The following is a 24,681-nucleotide window of genomic DNA, read 5'->3' as shown; positions in this document are numbered from 1 at the left end:
GTGGGAAAATAACTTGATAAACTCATTTTCCAAAAAACTTCTAAGTCTTAATAAAATACTCCTCACTTGTTAAAACTGAATTCTGTGTGGAATAAATGTTTTGATTAATAGATCCTAATGTAGATCAAGTATTATGATTGATGGAATATTACGAAGATTTTTGATTTTGCATGTTTATTTGTCGTTTACTTGATTGAGCTACGAATTTATAAGATAGATGTATCTTTTGATTGTTGATTTGATTCAAGTGATAGTGTACTATAATTTTATCATGTAGTGGTTCGTAGCATACATAAACTCTTATATACATGAAGGGGAAACAGTTGTGAATAGGGCAAATTGGATTGTCATTATCAATACGAAAGTGATTGTCACTTCTCAGTTGTACATGGCCCGGAAAAATACTTTTTGTTGAGGGACCTAAAGTCAAAATGGATTAGGCATGCTCTTAATGACCTAGAAGTGCGAAGATAACATACAAAGGCCAATTATTTGAGACCGGATGCACATGACTATTTTGTAAGTGGTTATGTATTACCTCCGTAATTCTAATACCTTGCTGTCACTGATGAAATTCATAGGACAAGGTGAGGTGTGGCTTTTTTAGGGCCAACCTACTTTTAATACCATCTTTCCGTCGTGAGAAGGAAGCATAAGTGCAGATACTGGATGGTACAGGGAAAAACATTACTGCCGTCAAATCCCTGTACAACCGGCAGTACAACTGATCTAGGACTATGAACTTTTGTTTTTAGTTTCACTGCCTTTCACACAGCTTGCGTGATATGGTAGGACCTGAAGAGAAGAGTGTTTTGAGCAATCTAGATCGGGTCATCATGATAAATAAGCCCAAATACCATGACAAAGCAACAACTACTATTGGGCAAGCATAAAATCTTCAATTTTTAGTTATCTTCGGTATCTTTTTATACAATAGGGGTAACGTGGTCAGTAGGTCTCATCAGTTTGTATATAATAAGGAATTCTAACATAAATATCTTTCATTTTATATCATTATTTCATGGACTCGTTAACCTTGTGCTTACGCTAGTGAATGTTTCGTATAAAGGCTACAAAAACGACATTCATAAACATCGCCACGCTAATAAAATATGTTTTTTTTAATATCCAATTAGAACTATATGCAATGAAATAGATCAACAATGTACAAATGTGAATCTGGGAAGGATGTTTTATGTGAAAGTTGGTATAGTTTTGAATTTATGACTTACTATATGCGAATTAATCATGAAGACAGTCAATTACCGTCCAAAATTCACTTTCCTGATATTTATACTGAATGAAAGGGACCCAATGTTGACCGCAAGCAACAGCGACGGATAACTTCAGGTTTTTATGAGCAAAGCTGTCAAGAATTTACAGAAACTAAAATGTAGACTTTCCGAACACGTTTTCGTGGGACGAATCCAAGAGTCGCCGATTTTGGAAAGCAAGAGAATTGTTGACTCCAAAAATGTATCAGTCCTCAAGCCTCTCAGCTTGTTGTAGGTTCGAAACGACGACCACTTTACTTATCTCAAACGTTCCATCAACTCTGGTCGGTTAATATCTGACAAAATATCTGAACTGATACAGAAGGCTCGGTTAGCCCTTACCAGGTCTTACTGCTGGAGAGGGGGTAGGTGAGATGTTCGCCAGTCAACCAAAGGACGAGCTTATTGCGCACCAATTATCTCTGTCCTAACACATGGCTACAAAACGTGGTCTTTAAAATTTGAGGATAACCATAGGTTACTAGTGTTTGACCATAGATGCTTTCGAAACATTGCTCGCGTATGTTTGAACCACCGAGTGGAAAATTTCGAGGTTAGATGTAGGGTGTCAGGTAAAGATAGTGCATCGATTCATAAGATAATGATTATTCACCAAGACATTTAGGACATGGAATATGTATACTCAACCACTGTGTGGTGTTTGTCGGTGTAGGAGCATATTAGAAGAAAGCTATTTTTGACCACATGAAAACGTGGTATCAGTTCATGAAGTCACTGACATTTAGACCGAGCCGTGTCGGTAGATTTACACTGTTTGGCCGGAGTCCACATGATTATCGTAATCCATGGTCGAAAATGTTGATTGATATGGCTCAGAATCAGTCCCAATGGTGCAGATGCATTCGATTTCTGTCTTAACAGTTTAATACTTCTGCGAAATCATGCTTTCTTCCTATTTCATTTTGTCCATAACTAAACTTTTCTACTACCACTGATACTGTTACTACATCAACTGCTTTGTGATTTGTAATCATAACCTCACCATCCTGTGTAAATGTGTGACAAATTGGAGTAATTTAAATATGTGTCAGATTCTATATTTCGTACGAATGACTGACTAAAATCCGTCTCCAAAGTTCTGCAAAATCTGTGTACTACGAAAAGCCGATACTTTGAACATAACAGCACGTTAAGTTCTGAAGCAAAGACGATCCTCATTTTCAGCTTCGTAAACCAGTCACCAAACTCATCAAATTTTGAAACAATTTAGTGGATTTTTCGGTCAAGATTCATCTTTCGTCGATGGAAGTAGAATGGGGTCAAACGACCGTAGAGACCATGAAACTGTCGTCCCAGTTACCAACGCATTAATTCAGCTAGATTATTCCTCGTAGATGGATTATCTTTATTATTTATAGCAACTTGTATGAACTAAAACAACTCACAGCTCATGCTAGAATAGTGACTGCTTTCATATCAATAGATGAATATCGTGGTCATCTCACAAGGTTTATGAAATAAAGGGGTTAGAGAGCCAAGGATCTTAACTACAATTCCTTTTACTAGAATGAATCACCGAGTAAGAAGCGAATCCGACGAACTTACATAACCTGGCATAACAGAATCAACCAGGAACAACAATTGAACCTTCGATTGTCATTCCTTTATAGACTCGCATCACCAATAACTGATGATAGCAGGATAAATCTGAATCCAAACCTCGGCAACAATTGGAAGGTCTCATGATGCAACTTGCTTTCGTTCTCTGTCGTTTTTGTTGGTTTACATGAGAAATGTCAAGTTTTCTACGAAGAAAATGCCAGTCTATCATTAAACGGAGGTGTCAAGTGTAGCGCAGTCAGTCATGATGGGTGAAAAATTACAAAATAGCAAAAGTCATGTCCTTAAATAATTCTGTTATGGATTGTATTCCAAAATATCTACAAGTGAGTGACTAAATAAACGAAAACATAACCGTAATTACTGACTGCGATACACTTAGATGACTTGAAAATATTGAGTTTATCTGCAGCCCACACAGCTCTGGACTATAAACAGGAAGTTATTGTGCAACAAAAAATTTTAACACAACAAACACAAATTTCACAATTTTAGAAAGTGAACTTCTGTGGTCTTGACAGCCAGGTCGGACGTCAGAAAACAACTGTTAATGGTCAAGATTAGAGTAGTAAGCTTTTGTTATATCCGGAGAGGCTCTATCTATCACTGTATTAATTAGCTTTCAATGATTTACGAAGAAGAGTAATCTGTGCAAAAGGCCAATTGTTTAAGTATGCGTTGGTTAGGATATGTTAATTGACAGCAAAGCAATAACATCCACATGATAATAAACAGAAAAATCTCTCTTTAGATAGTAAATTTGCGATTATGCTTCTTACTTTCATCCCAACTATACACAAAATTTGATCGGTTGAGGTAATCAGCATAAATCCTTGAGTGTTAAGGTTTTTACGCGTTTATCAACAGTAACCTGAGTAGATTTTGGGTGTGATGACTTTTTGGTGAATGCATCTCAGTAAGTGTTTGAGGGTTTACTTATAATTATCGTATGAAAACCATATGATTTGGTTATGAAATAAAGTGTGAAGTAAATTTTGGAAACTTTTTACCAATTCCCTAAATAAAAAAATTATCTAAACTTATAGAGCAGCCCATGAATGAAAATCATTTTTAATGTGGCACGGAAACATAGGTCCATACTGATATATTTAAATCGATTAAATAAGACTTTGATAATAATAATAATAACTTTGACAAACCACTAAAACGAATAACCATAGAGTTAAAATTTCTATTCAGAGTAATAAAACGTCATAATATGACTGTTATGTGGAAATAAACAAACAAATAGACTTACTGTGATTTCAAGTAGCTGATTACCGAGAAATAAAACTTCTATTGGTTTAGAAATGGAACCCGATCGACTGTTAATAACACCAAGATACAGAAGGCTGACACGTGAGTACAAAACTATACACAGAAAGAGGAAATGTAAAATATCTATTGTGATACAAAAGTATGGAGATATGAATAGCAAGAAAATCTATCAGAAGCAATCGTAGCAATGAACCCCAACGTTCAAGCAAGAAATAAATATTTCGAGAAACCAAAGTTAGTATGAAAGCATTCTCAAACGAATTAACCTAACAACTATTTTAATAATTTACAACCATAAGGTTTATTTAGGTATTGCTATACTGATGATAGCTAAGTTGCTGTTACTTGAAATTATTTCAAGGTACCAGAAAGTAGTTTACTTCTAAATGCACTTATTAACAGTCCAGTAAATTGAACAGTGATACCCAATGACTTCAATTAAAAGATATTGAACTAAAAGTGATTTATTTTGATAAAATACAATCACAAAAGAACAAAATTTTTGCCGAAAATAATCAAAAGAGAAAGGAAGGTAAGACTAGAAGCAGAGTTGTCTAGATTACAAATACATGACGGGACAAATTTGAGATAGATTCGAACCAAAATACTCAGTGTATGACTTATTTATTCATACACATTATTGTGGAAAATGTCATGTGAATTTCTACCTAATAAGCGTTTTCTATGGGTACATCACAATTACTATGATGTTGTTTTGTTGACTGATCAATGAGTTGGAATGGATATAACTTACAACTTCATAAATGAAAACCCTTATAAACGATCAACCAGGAGACTTGGAATTTAGCATATGCACGTTAAAATGACCATGGAAACTAGAAAGCACTAAGTCGCGTTACCAAAAATTTTGATTACCCTGATTGATAAATTTATTTATGGAAATCGATGCGGCTGGTAACTTCGAAAACTTATTTGTTGAGCTCAAGAAACCCATACCGTCAGTTGAATTTCCAGAAAATATTTGGTCAGGTTTGCAGTAAGGATCAAACTCCCAAAGTAAGCTTGAAATCTGAATTAATTCCATATCATCCGCATCAATAGTTGCTTTCAGTAAACTTCTTTTTTCGTAAGAATGAAGTATTATAGGTTCAAATGCATAATTATCAATTAGATCATTTCTACTAGTCGAATTCGATGTGACTTGAGAATAGCTGCAATATTCCGTAAGAAGTCCATCCGAAAATACTCTCAGATTGTCAACCTGAAGCAATAGTTACCAAAACATCTTATTTAAAAATAGTAAAATTAGTAAGGTCATAAAATACAGAAGACTTATGGAATCAAAATATCTAGAACTGGGTCAGCTAAAATTTAACTACTACATCAAAGGCTTTCTAAATCCTTCTAGGTAGTAGTCAAAGATTCATCTGAGTGAACACTTATTTAGCAATCTCCATACAAATCTAGCATACCTTTTGGATGAGTTATCCATCAACCTAAATTGGTTTTATCAAAAAACGTTTACCAACTGTGGATAGCGTGGATGAATATTTCAAGATCTTCACATACCTTACTAACTATTTCTATTACAGTGGATTATTTACAAACTTCAGAGGTCTACGCAGGAAATTAAAATGATACTTAAAATACGCCAATAGTGATGATTTTAACACAATTATTGTGGAGCATATAATGTATTCGGGTAGATAGGTCGTGACACGGCGATTCGGATACAAACCACTGAAACACGGCGTTTTTACACACTCTGCTTTTGATGTGAAGCTAATTAATACAAACAATGGTAATCTCAATCGATTTTCATCTTCTCACCTAGGGGCACAGCCAATATTAGTGGAATATGTTGTTAGCCCCTAACTTTTTATTCTTGAGGCTGGTAACAAATGTTAAAACGATGGGAAACTGCTTATAAAGAGTAAATAAAGGCACTTGTTAAATATAAAATACTTCTATCCAACTTCGAATGAAAGCGCTGAACAAAGTATGGAAAGCAAATCATTATGAAATAATGAATAAAATAGATTGTCAAAGGGCAGATAATTAGTTCGAGAAGCGTGAGCAGTTGTGGGACTCCTGGCAACGTTTACCGATCAACAAAATAGTTAATATAGAAACATGCTCTCTTTATCTAAAAGTAGTCAGAGAACGGCACAGATGTTTAATTAATGAACACATACTACAGATATCACTTTCAAAAAACATAATGCCGATGGTAGCGTAGCAACAAGGATCATGAAAAAATAACCATACTTCAAAACAGAACGTATTCAGATGGGAATATCTTACCTTTACAGAACAGGATAAAGGGTTGACTAGTTTTAATTCGAATGACTTTTTATTTTCATCCAGAGACTCGAGGTTGACGAGAGGTATCAAGTAATCGTCACTGATGTAGCTGGATCCGAACACCTTAACACTAAGAAATGACTAATGGAAAAAAAACCTGATATTTTGCAACGCCTAATGACGTCTGGATATATATGGAAGTTTCAAAATCACCCACAGTATAAGGTAAAAATGTTATATTGAAATTGGCAGATGAAGCAGGGGAGAGCGCCTAAAGTATCCAGCATTAAAAAACGCAAAACGAACTGTCTGGTTGAATCTGGACCAAAATATGAATTGAGAAACTCCGAAAGTAGTGACGAGATCAATCGACTGGTCAGCATCAATATTGGTGATGGTGACTTCGACATGTTTCGGGTGAGAAAAAGGTCTGAAAAAAAGTCATTTTATGTACCGCTCATACTGTTCACCGAAATCCAGAAATGATGGCTCAAAGGATAATCCCGAAAACAAAAAGAAAGCATCACCAGTACTAAAAATACTTGAGTTATCAAAAATGTCTTACCGGTCAGCTTCGAAAACTTTCAACCGACACTTTTAGGAAATTAAATAAATATAAAAGCAACTTACAAAGTTGTCTATGCCGTCAACAAGAATTTGTACTTCCTTGTTATTCGCATTAAAACCTGTGGTATTCAAACTACTTGTCAGAGCACCACTTACCATTATAGCAGGATCCAAATGGTAATAAATAAATCGAAAAGAATGCTAAGCTTAGAATGAAGTGATTGGTTTTCCCAGCCGTATTGTATAAACCCATTTTAGGTAATATAATAAACAACATCCACACGATAACGGCCCCATTGACCTTGGAACTTAAAACGAGTTTAGTTTCTGACCCCAAAACATTGTAATGAAAAACAACTTCAATGCCCAATATCGTAATTTTAATCACATTTGTGTTCACTGTCTATATCTTTTCTCTGTATCAATTATGAAAAACAGGTGTTATTGTTTGATTGTACCAAAAAACTATCGCCGTTATTTAAAATAAACGCTACTCTATCGTCTGTTCCTCTACTTTATTGACCACAGTTTATGATTGGAGATTACAAAAGTGTTATAAAACCCTTTGCGATGTTTGAATGAACCAATAATTTTTTTGTATTGAAGACTGCTTGATTTTAAATTCCAAATGCAGTACATTCGTTCGTGTTCCTCTAACACTTCTTGATTTAATTGCGTTATTGTTGGGATTACTAGTTCATACTATAATGCAAATACTCCAAATCATAACACCCTTTTAATTCGTTTTATACAACTCTGAATTTTTTGTTCATACTATTGTTGGTTAATGCTATCAGCTTCATCTTTTTCATCAAGCTGTTGGTACAACCACGTGCAGAGGGATCTTCGTTAATCAAATGAGCTTATTTGTGTTGTTACCTCAGTAGAACGACACATGTAACCTTCATTTCGTGACAGTTGTTATCATTTTGTTAGTTGGCCTTGAACATGGCTCATATTTCAGAATTCGGTGACCATCAATAAATATGCAGAATTATTTGTCTTATATGAACACCGGCGGGTTATATTCTTTTAAGTTCTTGTGGCTCGTCTGAAGTTGTCATTGAAGGAACTGGTACTCACAGCGGGTACACGTGTCTAACATTCAATTGCGCAAGACAGAGTGGTAAAATTATGGTTAAAGTAAGGATCAATGAATTTATCTATTCTAATTAAAGTTACAGTTAGTTTGTTAAGTTTAAAACGGTTTACTTAGTTGCAAGAAGATTCTATCGAATAATTTACCACTGAACCGTGATAGAAAACAAGTGATACTACTAATACTAATGAATTACCAGCAAAAATTCTTTTAATCCATGAAAATGCCTAAGTTTTATGAGTTCTGGACAAACAGATGAAAGTGGCTACTCCAGATTGACTAACAAGTCAATTTACCAACGAAGCTTTACTAACAATTTAATCAGTTTTGTCATTCATATTACATGATTGTTATCTCATGACAATGCTTTATGGTGAAATCTAGAAACCATCATGAGCGACTAGTTAGGGCGTTGATTGAGTATTAGATTTGTTATAGCATTGTTATTTTAGTGTTTAATACATATGATGGTTCGGAATACGTCGACGTTAAGAGATTCGAAAACTTTAGAGATTTAACGTGGTTTGTACAAAATTAACTAATCCAAGCTGCGTAAGTGTATTACAAACCATGATGCCGAAGTATTTGCTGGCTTAATCATTTATTGTATTTTTTGTTTGAAGCTTGCCTTCAACGTTTGGGGACGCAAAAGATCGGTCCCTGGTTACATATGTGCATCATATGTGGATCACTTAGACATCTTTATAAGCATTTTAGGCGGAGATAGTGTTATTTGGGATGAACGTTTCGTCTTGTTTGGGACACGTCATCTGGATGTGCCTGCACCCCAGAGTTGATGTTCACTCTGGGACCTGAATTCAATAATGTTCACTCAAAGCGCTATCGTGTTATCCACTTATCTACTGAGTCCAGACAACCACTAGCCTGTGCAAAGAGGTAAATTTCATATAACGGAGTAATCAAGAATCCTGAGATGCAGGTAAATCCGGCTGATGAGTCCCACGTAGGGCGAAACGCTCATTCCGGATTTCATTGGTAGCCACCATTCTTTTTCTCCACGATTAACCAGCTTGATTTAACAGAAGGCTGTATAGGTTCAGTTTTTGGCATTTTTGTGACTAACAATTAAATGGTAATTAAATTACCACATTAGTGCAGTACGATAACATTTTTGGCGGTGACTTTCTATTACCTATGGTCTCAGCTACTATAAATGTCATTTTAGGCAGCTAATTTTATGGCCGAATTCATTAACACCAATATGTATGACAATAAAGATTATGATGGGTTTGGTGAAAAATATCAGCAACGTTTAAAATAATTTCTAAATTCAAATGGCCAAAGCTAGGCCTAATTTTTAGTCAATGTAGAGTAAAAAAGTTGAAAACACTTCATGACAAAACTTGTGAGGCATGACTAATGGTATTACGGTTAGGAACAAGACAGATAACACATACTTTCTGTAAGCAGTTACTATAGTTAGCTTGGTAACATTTTTATATATGCTGAAACGACAACCAGAACTAAGAACTGATGAACTAATGATGAGTCTAATATACTCCGACTTAAAACAACATGCTTTTCATGGTAGTTTGTTGTCGTATGAAGCTATTAAACATAATTTCTGATAAACATGGGTTCGGAAGTGATATTTATACAGAACGACTTCTTTAACTGATCATAACGAAAATATATACATGTTGAGAAGTATCGTAAATATAGTAATAAGGGATAGATCAAAGTTGATATTTCATCAACATAGAAATATGATCAAGGTCGGTATTGTGTGCATTTACCTATCCTACCATAATGACAGAAGTATTTCACGATTGGTGATTTTTCATGACGTGTCTACCCTACCTATCAGACCTCATGTGAATGTCACATCACGATATATAATAACTCATACTACCATGCAGTCAGTAGTTATAACTAAGGTTTTCGGAAGCATATATTTGGGCTGAAAACAGAACGAAATATTTAATATTTAAAGCAAGATCTTATGTAGATTAACCACACCTGCATGTCTGAGCTTTAATATTCTAAGTAAAAATCTCACACGCTTACCATGTTGGCCCATTCCATGTATTAAGTGATGAATATAGGTCTCACTTATAAACAGTTCAGCTCCAAAGATCGGAGTCAGACAAAGCGTCAGAACCCCTCCCTTTCTATTTCTTCCGATCTTTGGCTAGATTATGAAGACCTCCACATCTAAGGGGAAGTACGGAATATAATGAACAGCTTCGATGCAGCAGGCTGGATTCCGTAAGGATCGGTCGTGTACAGACTAAATCGTTGAACAATCGATTGAATGATACTTGTCACTTTACATCAACTTCCTTGAGTATGAGAAGGCGTTTGACGGTGTGAATAGGAAAACCTCATGGAACCTTCTTCGACACTGTGGTGTACCCGATAACATCCTCAACATCATCTGGAATTCGTATGACGAACTGCACTGTAAAGTGGTGCATGGAGGACAGCTGGCAGGTGCATTCCAAGTGAAGACCGGAGTCAGATAAGGCTGCTTACTCTCCCGCTTCCTCTTACTTCTAGTGGTTGATAAAATTATGAAGACCTCCATATCCAAGGGGAAGTACAGAATATAATGAACAGCTTCGATGCAACTAAACGATTTGTACACTGAAGATCAACTAGTTATTCTATCCCGTATACACCAACAAATTCAGATGAAGACAACTAGTGTAGTAAATGCCTCTGCATCAGTAACCTCAACATACACAAGGAAAGAATCAAGATCTTCAAATACAACAAGGAGAATAGCAACCTAGTCACACTTGATGAATAAACACTGGAAGAGATGGAAAATTTTACGTAGCTGATCAGCAGCATCATCGATGAAGAAAGAGGATCTGATGCAGACGTAAAGGCGAGGACTGGCAAATCATGGATAGCATCCCTGGAGTTGAAGAGCATATGTAACTCAAAATAACTGTCCGCAAGCGATTATCAAAGTGAGAATCTTCAATACGAACATCAAAACAGTTCTACTGTACGGAGCTGAAACTTGGAGAACTACCACAACCATCATCGAAATTGTACAAGTATTTGTAAATAATTGTCAACTCAGGATACTCAATATCCGTTAGCCGGGTACCATCATCAACAGCCCACTGTGGGAGAGAACACACTGTCCTCAAACTGATGAGGAAATTATGAAAAGTTGATGGAAGTGGATAGAATAAACATTGAGGTAATCATCAAACCGCATCAATAGGCAAGCTCTAACTTGGAATCCTGAAGAGAAACGAAAAAGCGGAAGATCAAGGAACATTTTACAACTGGAGTTGGAGGTAGATATCAAAATGATGAATAGCAACTATAAATTACAGGAAATTAGAGCGCGGAACAGAGTTCGATAGAAAATCCTAGTGGGTGGCTCATTCTCCTTGACGAAAGATCACAGACTTGAGCAGATAGGTAAGTTCAAAGACCATGTGGTTAGCGACCAAAGTCATCACGGTGAGAAATAAATATTGTCGATTTATCACCACTGAATACTAATTACCAAGCAAGAAAGTCACTTATTCCCGGTTAAAGTGCATCCAGGTATTTTGCGGAATATATTTTTTCGCAGCTACTAATAATACTAGTTTTCCCACTGAACGCATTTGTTTCGTAAGGTATTTTAAGACATCGCTTTCAGTCAATAGAAGCTTGTACACAGCAACCTACATATCACAATGGATTTTTATACATTAATTAAGGACAATCTGGTTTTTCCCGCCTCTTACCGTTCATTGTTTTATCATTATCCTTACTATCGAAGCATTGTTGGAGTACTTCCACCCTGTTAGCCGACCAAGATTCAATACCGAACAGATTATAAGTGACAATATACTTTCATCAATACAGCTAATAGGTATTACGTCATAAACGACCTTTGAGGTGATATAATATATAGCCTTCAGATATGTAACAATTTTATATCTTTACAAATGACTGATTTTCAAGTTAATTATAGAAGCTATAGCACGAAACTGTTAAGTGGCGTTCAAACGTTTCTGGTGCACGAAAAATACACAGGCGAGTTGATGTGAGTCAGAACTAAACACTGAATTTACTCTCGAGGATACACCACATTTGATGCACAATCTATGGAACTCATTGACAATAAAACCACGTCAAACTAATACACACATATCTACGTCCTAAGGAAAGGAATGGAACTGTTACACAAAGAAACTAAATAACGACGTTCAACTGTTCGTGAAGCGAAGTTTTTTATTTTCTACATTACAACTATGAGAATGGACAACTTAGAAAATTAGAACTTAAATACCGAAGCCCAACAGAAGCGTTCGGACAAATAGAAACTGTATCTATCATTGTACAAATGATTGATGTTAGAGAATAGAGAGAAATTATCTTGGCCTTTCTCTCGACTGTCAAGTCCAAAACGGAATGTACACTTATATGTTACAGATATTAACCGAAAAAATCTCATTTTATAGCAGCTTGGGTGCAATAGCCAGTGGTCAGTATTTTAATGTATAACAGTGATATCTGAAAATAAGTAACAATAATTAACAAAATTTGTGTATCTATTTGATGTTTCATGTCAGTCACAATGTATGTAAACGTCAGATTTATGTATTAATAAGTTTCTATCCTACCGAAGTTAGTGTATGCGCGCCACAAGGATAGATAGTGGCATGAACATGTAATCCCACTGGTTTTAATATCGCTGCCGTCCTGACGACCTCAGTTTTTGTGTGATAAATTCGAGATAAAGCTTAAAGTAGTTCAGGCGAAAGGAAGATATAACAATACAGAATCTTCAGTTTAACACGAAAGAATTACCATGCATCTTATCTTTTGTGGTTCGATGATCCAAAATAACATTGAGCTCCCTACTGTATGTGTGGTAAGACAAGTCTTTCCGCTCCTGTCCTTATGCCGTGCATCTCCTATTGAATCTAGATTTCCTACTCAGTTTTAGCAATCCTATATTGGCCTTTGAAGTACTTAAAATTGATACAGTTTGAGGGATTATGGCCGATAAACTTTAAATCAGTGGACCGGGCTGAAGATGTTTCATGACATGGTTCCCCTTACTGTTCATTCAAAAAAAACAGGACAATAAAAAGTTATCCAACTATTTCTTCAGTTGTCTTTATCTATTTTTAAAAGTAGATCATGATCCTTGCGGAAAAGTGAAGTCACTGTCGAAGTCTTAAAAAGTTGGCAATGACTCTCGAATGTTCTATTGAGGTAGTCCAGATAACGAATAGGACATTACCAAAGAGAAAATAGGCTGACATAGTACATCTATTAACATCAATTGTCCGATTAGATAGAAACTGATTGGTTTAAGAAGTTTTGGACAATATAAAACATCAAATGTGTTACATACGAAAGAAGGATAAATGAATTGTAACGAATCAACAAAGCCTGTTTTGGATCGATACAGTTGTAGACTTAAAATGGTACACACCATGCGTTATAGTTATTTCCTTTGTATTTTGGAGGCAGAATGAAAACTTTTCAGATCATCTGCAAGATGATTTAATGTAATATATATCTAACAAAGTGATTCAGCAACGAAAGTTCTTGAAAATGTAATTAAGTCAAGCATTGCAACTGGAAAGAACTAGAAAGGAAGGCTCAGGACAGAGTTGGATGGAGAATGCTGGTGAGCGGCCTATGCTCCTCGACGAGGGGTAACAGGCGTAAGTAAGTAAGTAAGTAAGTATACTCAGTTTAACACAGGTCAAGTATACTAGATGAATTAGTAAGACCAGACAAGGTTGTTGAAGAATAGATCCATTAGGTATTTGGATGCGTTTTATTCTCCTTTCTGTCATCAAAAATGGTCTCTAGTTCAATTCCAAACCTTACATGAGTAACTTTCATGTAGCCATTTTCATAAATAAAGTGGAACTGTTGAGCCAAGCTTATAGAATATAGTAAAATAAAGTTCCTTATGTATTCATCTTATTTTTAGTTAACCTATCTTTTTTTGTTGGCTAATGTATCATACACTGAATCTAAATAAAGGACTCTTGTTGTCTTTGTAAATATAAACTTTGAGACGTGAAAGTTTTAGAAAGTATGTAACCATCCTGATACTTCTCTAATCGACTCAAAAATAATAACAGTAAATTTTGTTTTGAGTTTCGCCCCCTTGATATATAGTATTGTGTGTGAATCTATCACAAGAAATGTATGGTTAGACGACTGTTATTGCATAGTGTTTCGTTTGTTTGTCTTCCTAGACTACGGCCAAACCTATAATATGACCTTGGCTCTGGTTTAAAAAGTGTCGTAGAGTACTGGTAAAACTCAATTGTGCTACGTCGTACTTTTCGGTTATAGGTATAACATCTATTCACGTGGAGATATGGTTTTTTAATGTATATGTTCTTTATGTTTGTATTTGTTGTTTATTTCAGATGTTTGATTAAGTTCACTTATAGAGGATAGAATTGTATATGCTGTTTACTGTAACGTTATTTTGTCGTGGAAATTTTTGCCTGAATCATGTTTCTCCTTAATGATAAACTTTTTCGATGGTGTTGTCTAACTCATAGGTTGCGTGACTCTCTCCAAGACTTAAAGATAAGTTTGCTATCAATAGATAGCAACAAACCTGACGTTACTACGAACTTGAGTGCCACAAAGCTATTAATTTTACTGTCAAATGTAACTGACATTTTCCCACATGAAGGCCTACGGCCAGCAAGTTCTGTAACTCAGTTACAAATGCATCGATCATGTCGTTGAAGTGAGGTGGTTGTACTTCACAACCATAAATACCAACTGTGAATAGTTCACTAAAGAATGGACCTACTAAGCGACCTAGGATCGGCCACAACCGTTAGTCAGAGCTTTTGAACAACGATAGGCTGTCGTAGTTGAGTTGCAGTTCCAGTTCGCTGGAACTGATTTGGCGTAGCCAATTTTCAGAAATCCTCAGCAAACGTTTTCGTAGTGCAATGTGGTAGTATACTCCTGTGTCCAGAAGCTTGGCTTTCACATTATGACAACGACTAAGTACGCTTCGGACGGATATTGGGAGTCCAGGAATGTACACCCGACAAAGGTCCAGAACTCCATTAGTTATGTCACCTTTCATCATCTCAATTACAGCTCTAACTTTTGCTCCACTTAGAGATGAGCAGGTGTAGATACTTTGGTAGTGACGCCATCTACAATTTCTTAATAAACAAACATAGGATATAATGTTTGCTGCACTTTGTGCACAATGAACATAACTACATGGGGCAGTGGCTGATTCTGGGACAATACTGCTACACCGCTCTGTAGCCTCAGCGTGGCTTACTTCTTCTACATCAACCAAGCTGTAGTTTTCGTTGCCAGTGGTCATTAACTGGCACTTTTTCTCAAGTTCAGATCCTAACTTCCTCAACCTTCTGTAAAAGGTCGATCGAGATCAACCTATCAATTTTGACACTGTTGGCCGTAACCCGTCTTTTAACCCTTTTATTACGTTCTACGTTATTAGTCTAAAAGAAACAAATAGCTCTAGTCAGGCTAAACAGAACCAGTAATCGAAGTCATGGACAGTACAAACGACTTACTTGCATGGCGTGAGATTTTTTAAAATGTGGTGTGAAACCGACGCTTCTCGTATTTATTTGACGTACCAAAACAAAACCTAAACGTCGGTAATGTAATGTTGACTGAAGTTCAGGATCATATTTAAAATTATTGATGATTGTAATTTCGTCCTAAAATGTTTTTAAAAAATGCACTGGTTATTAACTGCTTTTCCGTAAAACTGTGCAACCTGGATTTTGAGGTTTTTCCCTGAAATTTCCTCAAACATTGGAGCAAATTAGAACACGATCATTGGACTCTGGGGATTTCCCCAAAATAGAGAGATTGGGAATGTTCCATGAAATAATCCTATTCAGTAGTTATATGAATAAATTGGTAGTAATTACTTCAACTTAAGCGACTCCTAAAACGATCGTAGTTAAGTTCTTTTAACTTCCAGTTAAACAGAAAGTACATGGAACTATTTTGTTTCAATAGAAAGATCAAGTAAGATTGTGGTTTTTACATTACTTAATATCGTCAGAGCATTTATGAACTTTGTTTTGAGTCTTTCATGTTTAGAACAAAAGAATCTAGGCACCTTTTATACTAATAAGGATTATTTTTGAGCCACGTCGCCGATGGTAACTGGGTTGTACTTTTTAAAACTGACTAACAACTATGCATAGATCACATTACTTGTATTTTCATTGACGAACCATAAATACTTCCCTGAAAAATAGTTTTCAATGTTGCTTCGAACCTAGGATTTTATGACAACTCGCATTAAACAGTCCTACTGGTTAGTAATTATTTGCATCCAAACAGTTAATAATCAACAATGGTTTCATTCATGGGTTATATATCTAAAACTATTCCCATTCCTGACTGGTTCTCCCGTATGATTTAGTCAATATGGTATCTGAAAGAGATACCATAGAGTTTTCTGTTACTTTGTAAATCAGAAAGTTACATAATTTTTAAATATAACGGCCTCAACATTGATACCTGTGTAGATTTTTTTATTTATTTGAACACATAAATATGGGTACAAAGGGGGCACCAAACACATATACGCCGCACAAATCTCGTTTGATTTGTGTGAGGGCTGTGACACTGCCCATGTGCTCAAACTGAAGCAGATGGTTTTCTCAGGGGGGCATATTCAGAGCCTTTGACCTAAAGGTCCGATCCACAAGGCAATGGAGCATCGTGAGGAGGTGCAGTGCCATGGTGGCCGGTGACCAACGAATTATTCATACGCCATTTGTTCCCTCAGGATACTGGAGCCCGTGTGCACCATTGGTTTGGAATCAGGGTTTTCCAACTCCCATAGGTGAACTTTCCGTGTCCACCGGCCCGGTTAAAGCGCCGGACATTCGGTTTTCGTTTTCTCAATTTGGTAAACAACACCCGTGGTACGAGAAGGCAGTGAGTAGGACTTCCCTGACAGAGGCTATATACGCGTGGCCATGTGAGAGCATTTTGAGAGGGAGAGCGGACTCTCCCCACTCTTGGCCGTACCAGGGCATTTGGGGCAAAGTGAGTGCGGACGCACTTATTACATATCTCCCGATTGGTTGTCTTTAAACTGACTGCACGAGAATCAAAGTATTACTCTAATCAATCCTACTAAACCATCTTTACAATTATATCTGAAGAATCTCTTAAATCCATCACAGCGTGACTCAAAATTACTGTCCTACCTAATAATATTTTGCAGATTTTCTCATAGCTTTTGTAAGCTTTCCTCGGTTTGTCGAACGCTAAATTGCCTTCAAAAAGTTGAACATTAACCAAATAGAAGTATTTGTCCTTCTACAACGGCACGAAAACATAAGATCAAAATTACAACTCTGTATCTACTGCATTTCCAAGCCAAGGTATTCAAAATGGTAATGGAATCGTAATTCAGTTCATGGTTAACTGATCCCCGGCTCCACTTGGATAGAAATATTTATGCTGCGGTCTGTAATTTATGTTACATGGATCATACTTATAGCTACCATCATCCTCCAATATTTGTCCGTTATGAAAAACTTGCCCCAACGTTGACTCGATTGAGAGTCTGTAGTCTAAATCTCTGATATTTCACTGGAGATGGGAGTCTGTCAACATAAATTTACTGCTTTTATGTACGAAAAGTGGTGGAGTTTAATGTACTGACATCCATTTAATGTGTGGTAGTCAACATTTGTATCTTCGTAATGTAACCGTATATCACATTAACAAGTATATTATGATATTAAAAACAGAAAATATCAATAAACCTCAAAGAAGTAGTCGATCTGTATTTCAGTTATGGAATTGAGTTCTTAGACCAGTACATTTCAGACCAGTTTATTATTGAGAGCAGTAGAATTTGTATTAATATGTGCGTGTAAACAACAAATTTTATTATATGAGCTCACATTTGTTCTGTTGTTTTTTGTAGAACAGCTTTGGTAATGGATAGATATGACCCTGTGGAATCGCATTCTGGAAGTTCGAAATCGTTCATTTATCTTGTCATCATATCACAGGTTTATCAATCATGAAAGCAGCTCAACTTTCTTTTAGATTTTTGGGTTACTTGCCGTCATTTTGACAGCTGTTTGGTTGGGAAAATACTGGGGTGGTTTCAGTTGGACTAACGCCAATACAGTCTTCAATTATCATCCTCTGTTCATGGTCTTGGGTCTAGTGTTTTTATATGGCGATGGTAAGTGTGATGCGGAATTATGTATATTCTTCACGATATATATAACATGTTCATTTAAATTTCGTCCGTTATTATGAATCATAGATGGTTTTGTATGTAGCCGTGGGTTTTAAGTCAACCCGAGGTTTATTAGTATTTAGTAAAACCTGTTATCAATTATATATAATTCTATGAAGACATCATTTGTCTAGCTGAGGAGCAATAAGAACTATTGGCGCATGATGATTCGACAAACGGTTTCTTATCTCTCATATTTCATTAAAGAAGGGTATTGCGATGGTAAAACAATTGCATGACATTCCTCATAAGTAAATGTAATGTCCAAAATATAGTCCTCACAATTTAGAAGATATCTGTATGTATTATGGACTCAAAACTATAATTATAAATTGTGGAAACATTCTCTTGGAACCATTGGTTTATATTACGACTTTCCATACTTTATTTATTAAAACAAAACAACCCAAGTTTATTTCAGCTGAACTAGCCAGTGGCACATCATCCTGAAGTGATTCATAATGTATTTATACCATCCAGATGTCAAATATAGAATAAATACGGCTATTATTTTTGAGGCTAATTTTATAATTTGTAATAATAATGAACAGGTTCTAAGTTGTTAAGATGAATCATGCTGACCAAATAATGGTGTACCGTGAACCAATTTACTTGAGTGATTACTGCTCACAAATCCATCCGGTTTACTGACGTAAGCTCCCAATCAATCAGAAACTAAAACATAAAACGACTAGCTAGTGGGAAAAAATTTCCAGTAGTATAAAATGTTTATGTGTAAGATATTTAATGCAAAAATAAATATAGATATCATTTTGGAGTTAAGCAGCGAATGGATATAAGTCCTATAGATCGATCATTTTAATGATTTTAAGACGTGTCTTCCTCGTTATATCAGTAATACATAGAAAGAGTAGTTTCAGTTTAGTGTTCATTCTGTCCTTATTGGTTGGCAGAGATGAGTCATATTGTACATATATATCTGTCCTAGTAATCGGCTGTTATCATTCGATATCACAAAATGGTTGAAAGTTCTATAATTTCAGCAACACTAATATTGCAAGGACGTGAAACTGATGTACAATGTAAAAATTAAAAAGAATTTGAGACAAAAGTGCAATGTATAAAGAATCAGTATTTCTTAAATGTGTTGTGTGAATGACAAACCACTTTTTTTGTATTGTATATTCAGATTACCATAGATTACATACAACCGTACCTTTTATTTTTACGTCTATGATATAATTGGGTGTTGGACTATTCTTTCAATTTTGTATAACGTTAAAATCTGTTTTCACTTGTGTGGTTTTGTCCGGCTTTAAAGACATGATCTGTCAATAAAATCATCATATAATTTATAAATGGACTAAACTGACCATAAAAACAATTTCTGTGTTGTTATATACTTTGAAGATTATTTTATAATCTCATTGTTGATTCTTTCAGAGCTGCACATAGCAAGATGTTCCAAAACTGCCATACTTCTTTTAAGCATTCTAAGTCGATTAATAGGAAATCTTCTTTTATCGATTTACCAAAGTAAAATAATTAGGATTCCCCCAATCTTCATCATAAAGTGTTATTAGCTGAAAAATCGTTGAAAAACAAAAACCACTGAATGTATAATTCATTCCAGTTTGAGACTGAGAGATACTCAATGCTTGCAATCCCTCATCGGCTGTATCCAAGACTTCCAGGTCTCGCAAGTCGAAATCCGAAAAATCTGTAATCTATTATTATCATCGTACAGCCATCCAGTACTATTGGTAACTGGTTCCCTCGCTAGTGACAAATTATGACTTCTCATTAAACCAAAAAAACTTTGTTCTCCCTAAATATTTGAATGTTGTACCGTACTTCTAAAATTTATCAGTGATATCAAATATCTAGAACTGTGTTACTATTGAGCAAATGTTAGCTCAGATAACAAAGAAGCTCTATACATAGAGATCATTTTTTATCTTCTGGAGAATGAGTGACTTACAAGCTAGTTTCTTCCAATATTCCACAACATTTTATCATGTTTATGTTGTATTATATATATGAACATGTTGTTTTATAACATGAAAATCTTCATTTGCATAGCGGTTTTGTCCTTGGTGTTTAATCATTCAGTGGCTTAGGACAACCTTCCTTCCATAATAGAAAATCGAGTGTACCTCTTTCATGCCGTATTTGTGATTCAGGCTGTTCCATTCAGCCGTAACAAACACTGCTTTCACCATGATCTCAGTAAATGCATCTACTGACCAATGTATACGTTTTCCAACTACTTATTATAGCCAGCCAGTAATATATTTTATTTTATTGATATTTAGAATCCGCTAACATTTCTGGTCAGGAGAATTTGTTACTAGATAACTGTCTATCGTTTTAATATATTAGCTTTTATTGTACAATTTGCAAATAATTATGTAAACTGTTTTTCTGTAAACATTTTCCTATTGTCAGTGGTTTTATTTCAAATATTTTTTTTCTCTTTTTTTTCAAAAAAAATTGATCACAGCAATTTTAGTATATCGTGTATTTCGATCATTCCGAAAACTACCAATTAAAATTCTACATGCTGTCCTACATATTCTTGCATTTTTATTCGGTGTTCTAGGAATTAAAGCTGTGTTTGATATGCACAATGCTTTATTAATACCTAATTTATACAGTCTTCACAGTTGGTTAGGTATAACAGCTATTATAGTGTTTGGATTACAGGTAAGACGTTTAATGAAGATCTACATCCCATTTGTATTCATAGACGTAGTTGTAAAAAAATCTTTGGCTTTTTTTCATAAATCAGCAACATGTAACGTCAACAAGATAATACCTGCTTTAAATAAGGGGGTGGTAATGTAATACACTGTTATCCCATTGTGACAACCAAACTGTCCTCATGCTTGTTAATTAAAATTGTGTTGCTTTTGGCTAATGATTGATAAATCATCAACACCTTAGCTGATTATACTTTAGATTATAATAGACTTATAGAAAGAGGTAGAATACATACTGTTAAAGCTAATTAGATCACATTTAACTCTTATTCAATATATTTGTTAAAGTCAAATATGAAATACTTTTGATTATCCCTTCGTCGATATTATTGACTGAAACCTGATCTTACATGGTTGGCATATGGGTATCCTGAAGTGAACATCTAATCCAGAATGTGAGTACATCCAGACAAGTTCCGAACAAGACGAAACGCGCGTCCTGTATTTCACAACTAACGAAATTCCATTTATTATATGTATTTGCTAAATGAAATGCCAGTGAAAAATAATATTTTCAATAGTTCGTTTTTGATCTAGTCATCAACAAATTATAAAATATAATTATCGTCATAATGAATTGTGTCAAAAGGGTCTAGGTGGTGTATAGACATTGAAAATGTACGTTTGTTACGAATTTCATGAGTTCTTGATAAACAAAAATAGTTACTTAATGGGTTTATTAAAATAGCTTGAAACACTCAAGTAGTCTATAAAGAGGTCATGTTGTCTATTTTGTTTTTTCTGTAGAAATATAAGCATTAGGTTGATATTAAAATATATTCTGCACATAATGGCATAAAATGTTTTTCAAGAAGCATAACAGTCAACTTCTTGATATTTTGTCCCATCAATCATCAATTGATTTAAAACTTCATCAATGATGTCTTTTAAAGTATCAATAATGAATTAGTTTGAGTAGGTCAGATGACTCATGATGAATCCTCTTGGATACCTTTACTCATTCAAATTAATTTGAAGCTGATCTAATTCAATTTCCATTGTATGAAGTCTAGAGGTACTATGTTTTCTAGTTTACGGATGATAACAGTTATTAATAAGTGTTGCAATAATGAACCCATTGATATTCCGTTCGTTTGCCTGTAGATTTTATCACTAAAATGAATTAGTTTGACAGTTTTTTAACAATTATTCTACTTCAACCAATAAAATCACATGAACAGTTTAGTCTTTCGGTCAGTGAGATGCTTCAGTGATGAGACTATACCTAGAAACGACATTAGCTAATCAGAGCAATGAGTACGATTAGCAAATTTAAAACAATCATTGAATGAACGATGAAACTTGCCTTTTTTCAACCTCATATTCACTGACTATTTGATGGTAAGTTGAACATTTTATATCAAGAATAATTTGAGGCGATATTTCTTTGTATGTTTCAAATAGCCCATACAATCAAATAATATATAAAGTGGATGGTCGGAATACTTCAAACAAGTCAGGATTTCTGACTGAAATCAGATTTTACTTAACGAAAGTGGAACGAACGGTCAATTGTATCATTTTCTCTTATATAGATTTTGTCTCATCAGAACTGTTAACCTTTTGTCGAAGTAATAATAGTCGCTCTAGTTCATAGAAATAACATTAACAATCTTATACTCCAAAAAATGACTATTAACAGCCTTATTTGAAGATTTGTTTTAAATTTAATATTTCCTCTCCTATGAATCAAGTTTTCCGAAGATCAAATAATCATAAAAATTAGCGATGTACTTTTAAGTAGATTTCATTCAACCATATTTTCATTTCGTAATCTATTCATTTGTTCTCGTTTGATTCAATCTAGTGGGTTGGAGGTCTAATTGCCTTTCTGGTACCTCAGACACCCCAAGTTACTCGTGCTAAACTCCTTCCTATACATGTTACACTAGGAAGTTTTTTATATTTACTAGTGATTGGTGTATGTATCTCTGGAATTACAGAAAAGAACTTTTTTTCAAAATCGTAAGTGTCATTTCAAAGAAATAATTAGCTACCTATTTTCATCATCTTTTTTATAATATACAGTATCATTATTAATTCTTATATTGCTTACTCAGTGGTACTTCCATATCAGAATGTATTTAACTTTTATTATGTAGCGTTTAGGTTAAAACATAGCTCCATTTACTTCAGTTTAAGCGACTGAGTATTATTAGTATTTGGTATGCAAAAAGTCTGCTTTAAAGCTAAGTTTATTCATAACGGTTGCAATGGCTCAGATCTGTTCACAGTCTATTTTCTATTAAGTGTTAGTCTTCAATGTTACTTTGTACTTTTTATGTCTCGAATACATACGTTCTCAGTGAACTATGTTCTCAAATGTTTCATCTTTTCACGATAATTGATATTACCGTTATTTCGTCTCTTTTGCTATTTATTTTCTATTTCATCATATCATACTGATTTGGTATTGGAACTTGGTCTGACGCACATTTTTAGTAAGCTGTATGTTCATTATGAATGACTAATCGCTTTATTCTTAGTTTAGTAAGATATGTATAATCACAGTAAGTAACTCAGCGAAAAGTATTCACTATTGCTACAAGTTTCCGTCTTATATCTAATTAACCTGTAACTTTTGTAAAGTGTGTATTAAAAGATTTTGAACAGTGATTATTCACTGTTCGTTTTCGCCTTCAAATTAGTTTGTCCTATTTTACTCTACCAGTTCTATTGTAATCCCTTTTGTTCTTTTGAATCCACGTACGAGGTGATAAATAGATCAACAAACATAGTGGTTGCTCTTGAACTTTTTTACTAATCAAATCTGTAATAGGTTGTAAGCCTTTTAAAGAAAAGAATGAGTACATAAGGTTAACATGTGCAATAAGTCAATAAAAATCTCAAAAAGAGAACTTTATTGTAATATTTGCACAGTTGAAAATATGTTATCCAAAAGTTTGAACACTGCATCATGGTCTAGTTATTATGTATTCATGTCATGATTACAGTTAGGTCTATAATAAAAGGTCGACATTTATCTCTCACGCTGTTTTGAGTTAGAAGATTGACAGTCCAAATGGAAAGTAAAGTATATCAGAAAATTGGACTAAAAAAATTATCTATTCACGGTTTGAGATTTAGTCTTATATAAGTCATTAATTTCACATATGTCTCTGATGAAGGGTAGTCCAATTGACAAGAAAATTCGTACTATTGAAATTGATATTATGTCAAATAATGATCAATAGGTCACGAGAAATTTCATTTCCGACAATGTATTTTGGATTTGTAGTGTAGGCGTTGAACCATCCATCGGTTTTCAACCAGTAGGTCCCCCAGGCTCAGACAACGTTTCTTAGATATCAGTCTACACACTGGGTTAATATCTTTAAATGTCCCACATAAACAACTTAACTCTTAATTCTTTCGTAAAGTAAAATCAAAACAATCTTCAATTAAATTCAGTTGATATTGTTTGTGTGAATCTTCCCATTGATGTTTAGGACTGCGATTGACCAGTCTCTTATTGGCATATGTGCATACTGTGCGTATTGCCTCGATATAGCCTTAATTCACAAGCATTATGAGCAAAGATGGATGGTAGCTTGCAGTGGAATCCAGGACGCACGTTTCCTCCTATTTGAGATTCGTCAGCTGGACGTACCTGCACCCCAGAGTTGATGTTCACTCCGGGACTCGAAA

The 24,681-nt window shown here is 34.8% G+C and overlaps 2 protein-coding genes across 2 annotated transcripts in view; one reads left to right on the top strand and one right to left on the bottom strand.

Moving 5' to 3' along the window:
- Nucleotides 1-1,242: 1,242 nt before the first annotated feature.
- On the bottom strand, nucleotides 1,243-7,124 carry Smp_136390 (hypothetical protein; the record flags this gene model as incomplete). Its single annotated transcript, XM_018799294.1, has 7 exons — nucleotides 1,243-1,366; nucleotides 6,376-6,521; nucleotides 6,556-6,669; nucleotides 6,705-6,828; nucleotides 6,862-6,930; nucleotides 6,964-6,992; nucleotides 7,029-7,124. The coding sequence occupies 7 exons, from the start codon at nucleotides 7,122-7,124 to the stop codon at nucleotides 1,243-1,245; spliced, it is 702 nt and encodes a 233-aa protein (XP_018651097.1).
- Nucleotides 7,125-14,335: 7,211 nt separating this feature from the next.
- Nucleotides 14,336-24,681, top strand: part of Smp_136400 (putative cytochrome B561) — an 11,843-nt gene continuing 1,497 nt past the window's right edge. Inside the window, exons 1-5 of the mRNA XM_018799293.1 lie at nucleotides 14,336-14,367; nucleotides 17,987-18,074; nucleotides 18,112-18,253; nucleotides 20,775-20,977; nucleotides 22,841-22,998. Of these exons, the coding sequence (XP_018651096.1) occupies nucleotides 18,000-18,074; nucleotides 18,112-18,253; nucleotides 20,775-20,977; nucleotides 22,841-22,998 (578 nt within the window). The 5' untranslated portion in view covers nucleotides 14,336-14,367; nucleotides 17,987-17,999. The remainder of the gene's footprint in view (nucleotides 14,368-17,986; nucleotides 18,075-18,111; nucleotides 18,254-20,774; nucleotides 20,978-22,840; nucleotides 22,999-24,681) is intronic.

The sequence above is a fragment of the Schistosoma mansoni genome, chromosome 3, assembly GCF_000237925.1.
Source record: "Schistosoma mansoni strain Puerto Rico chromosome 3, complete genome".
Lineage (NCBI taxonomy): Eukaryota > Metazoa > Platyhelminthes > Trematoda > Strigeidida > Schistosomatidae > Schistosoma > Schistosoma mansoni.
This window is presented reverse-complemented; position numbering and strand designations above follow the sequence as displayed.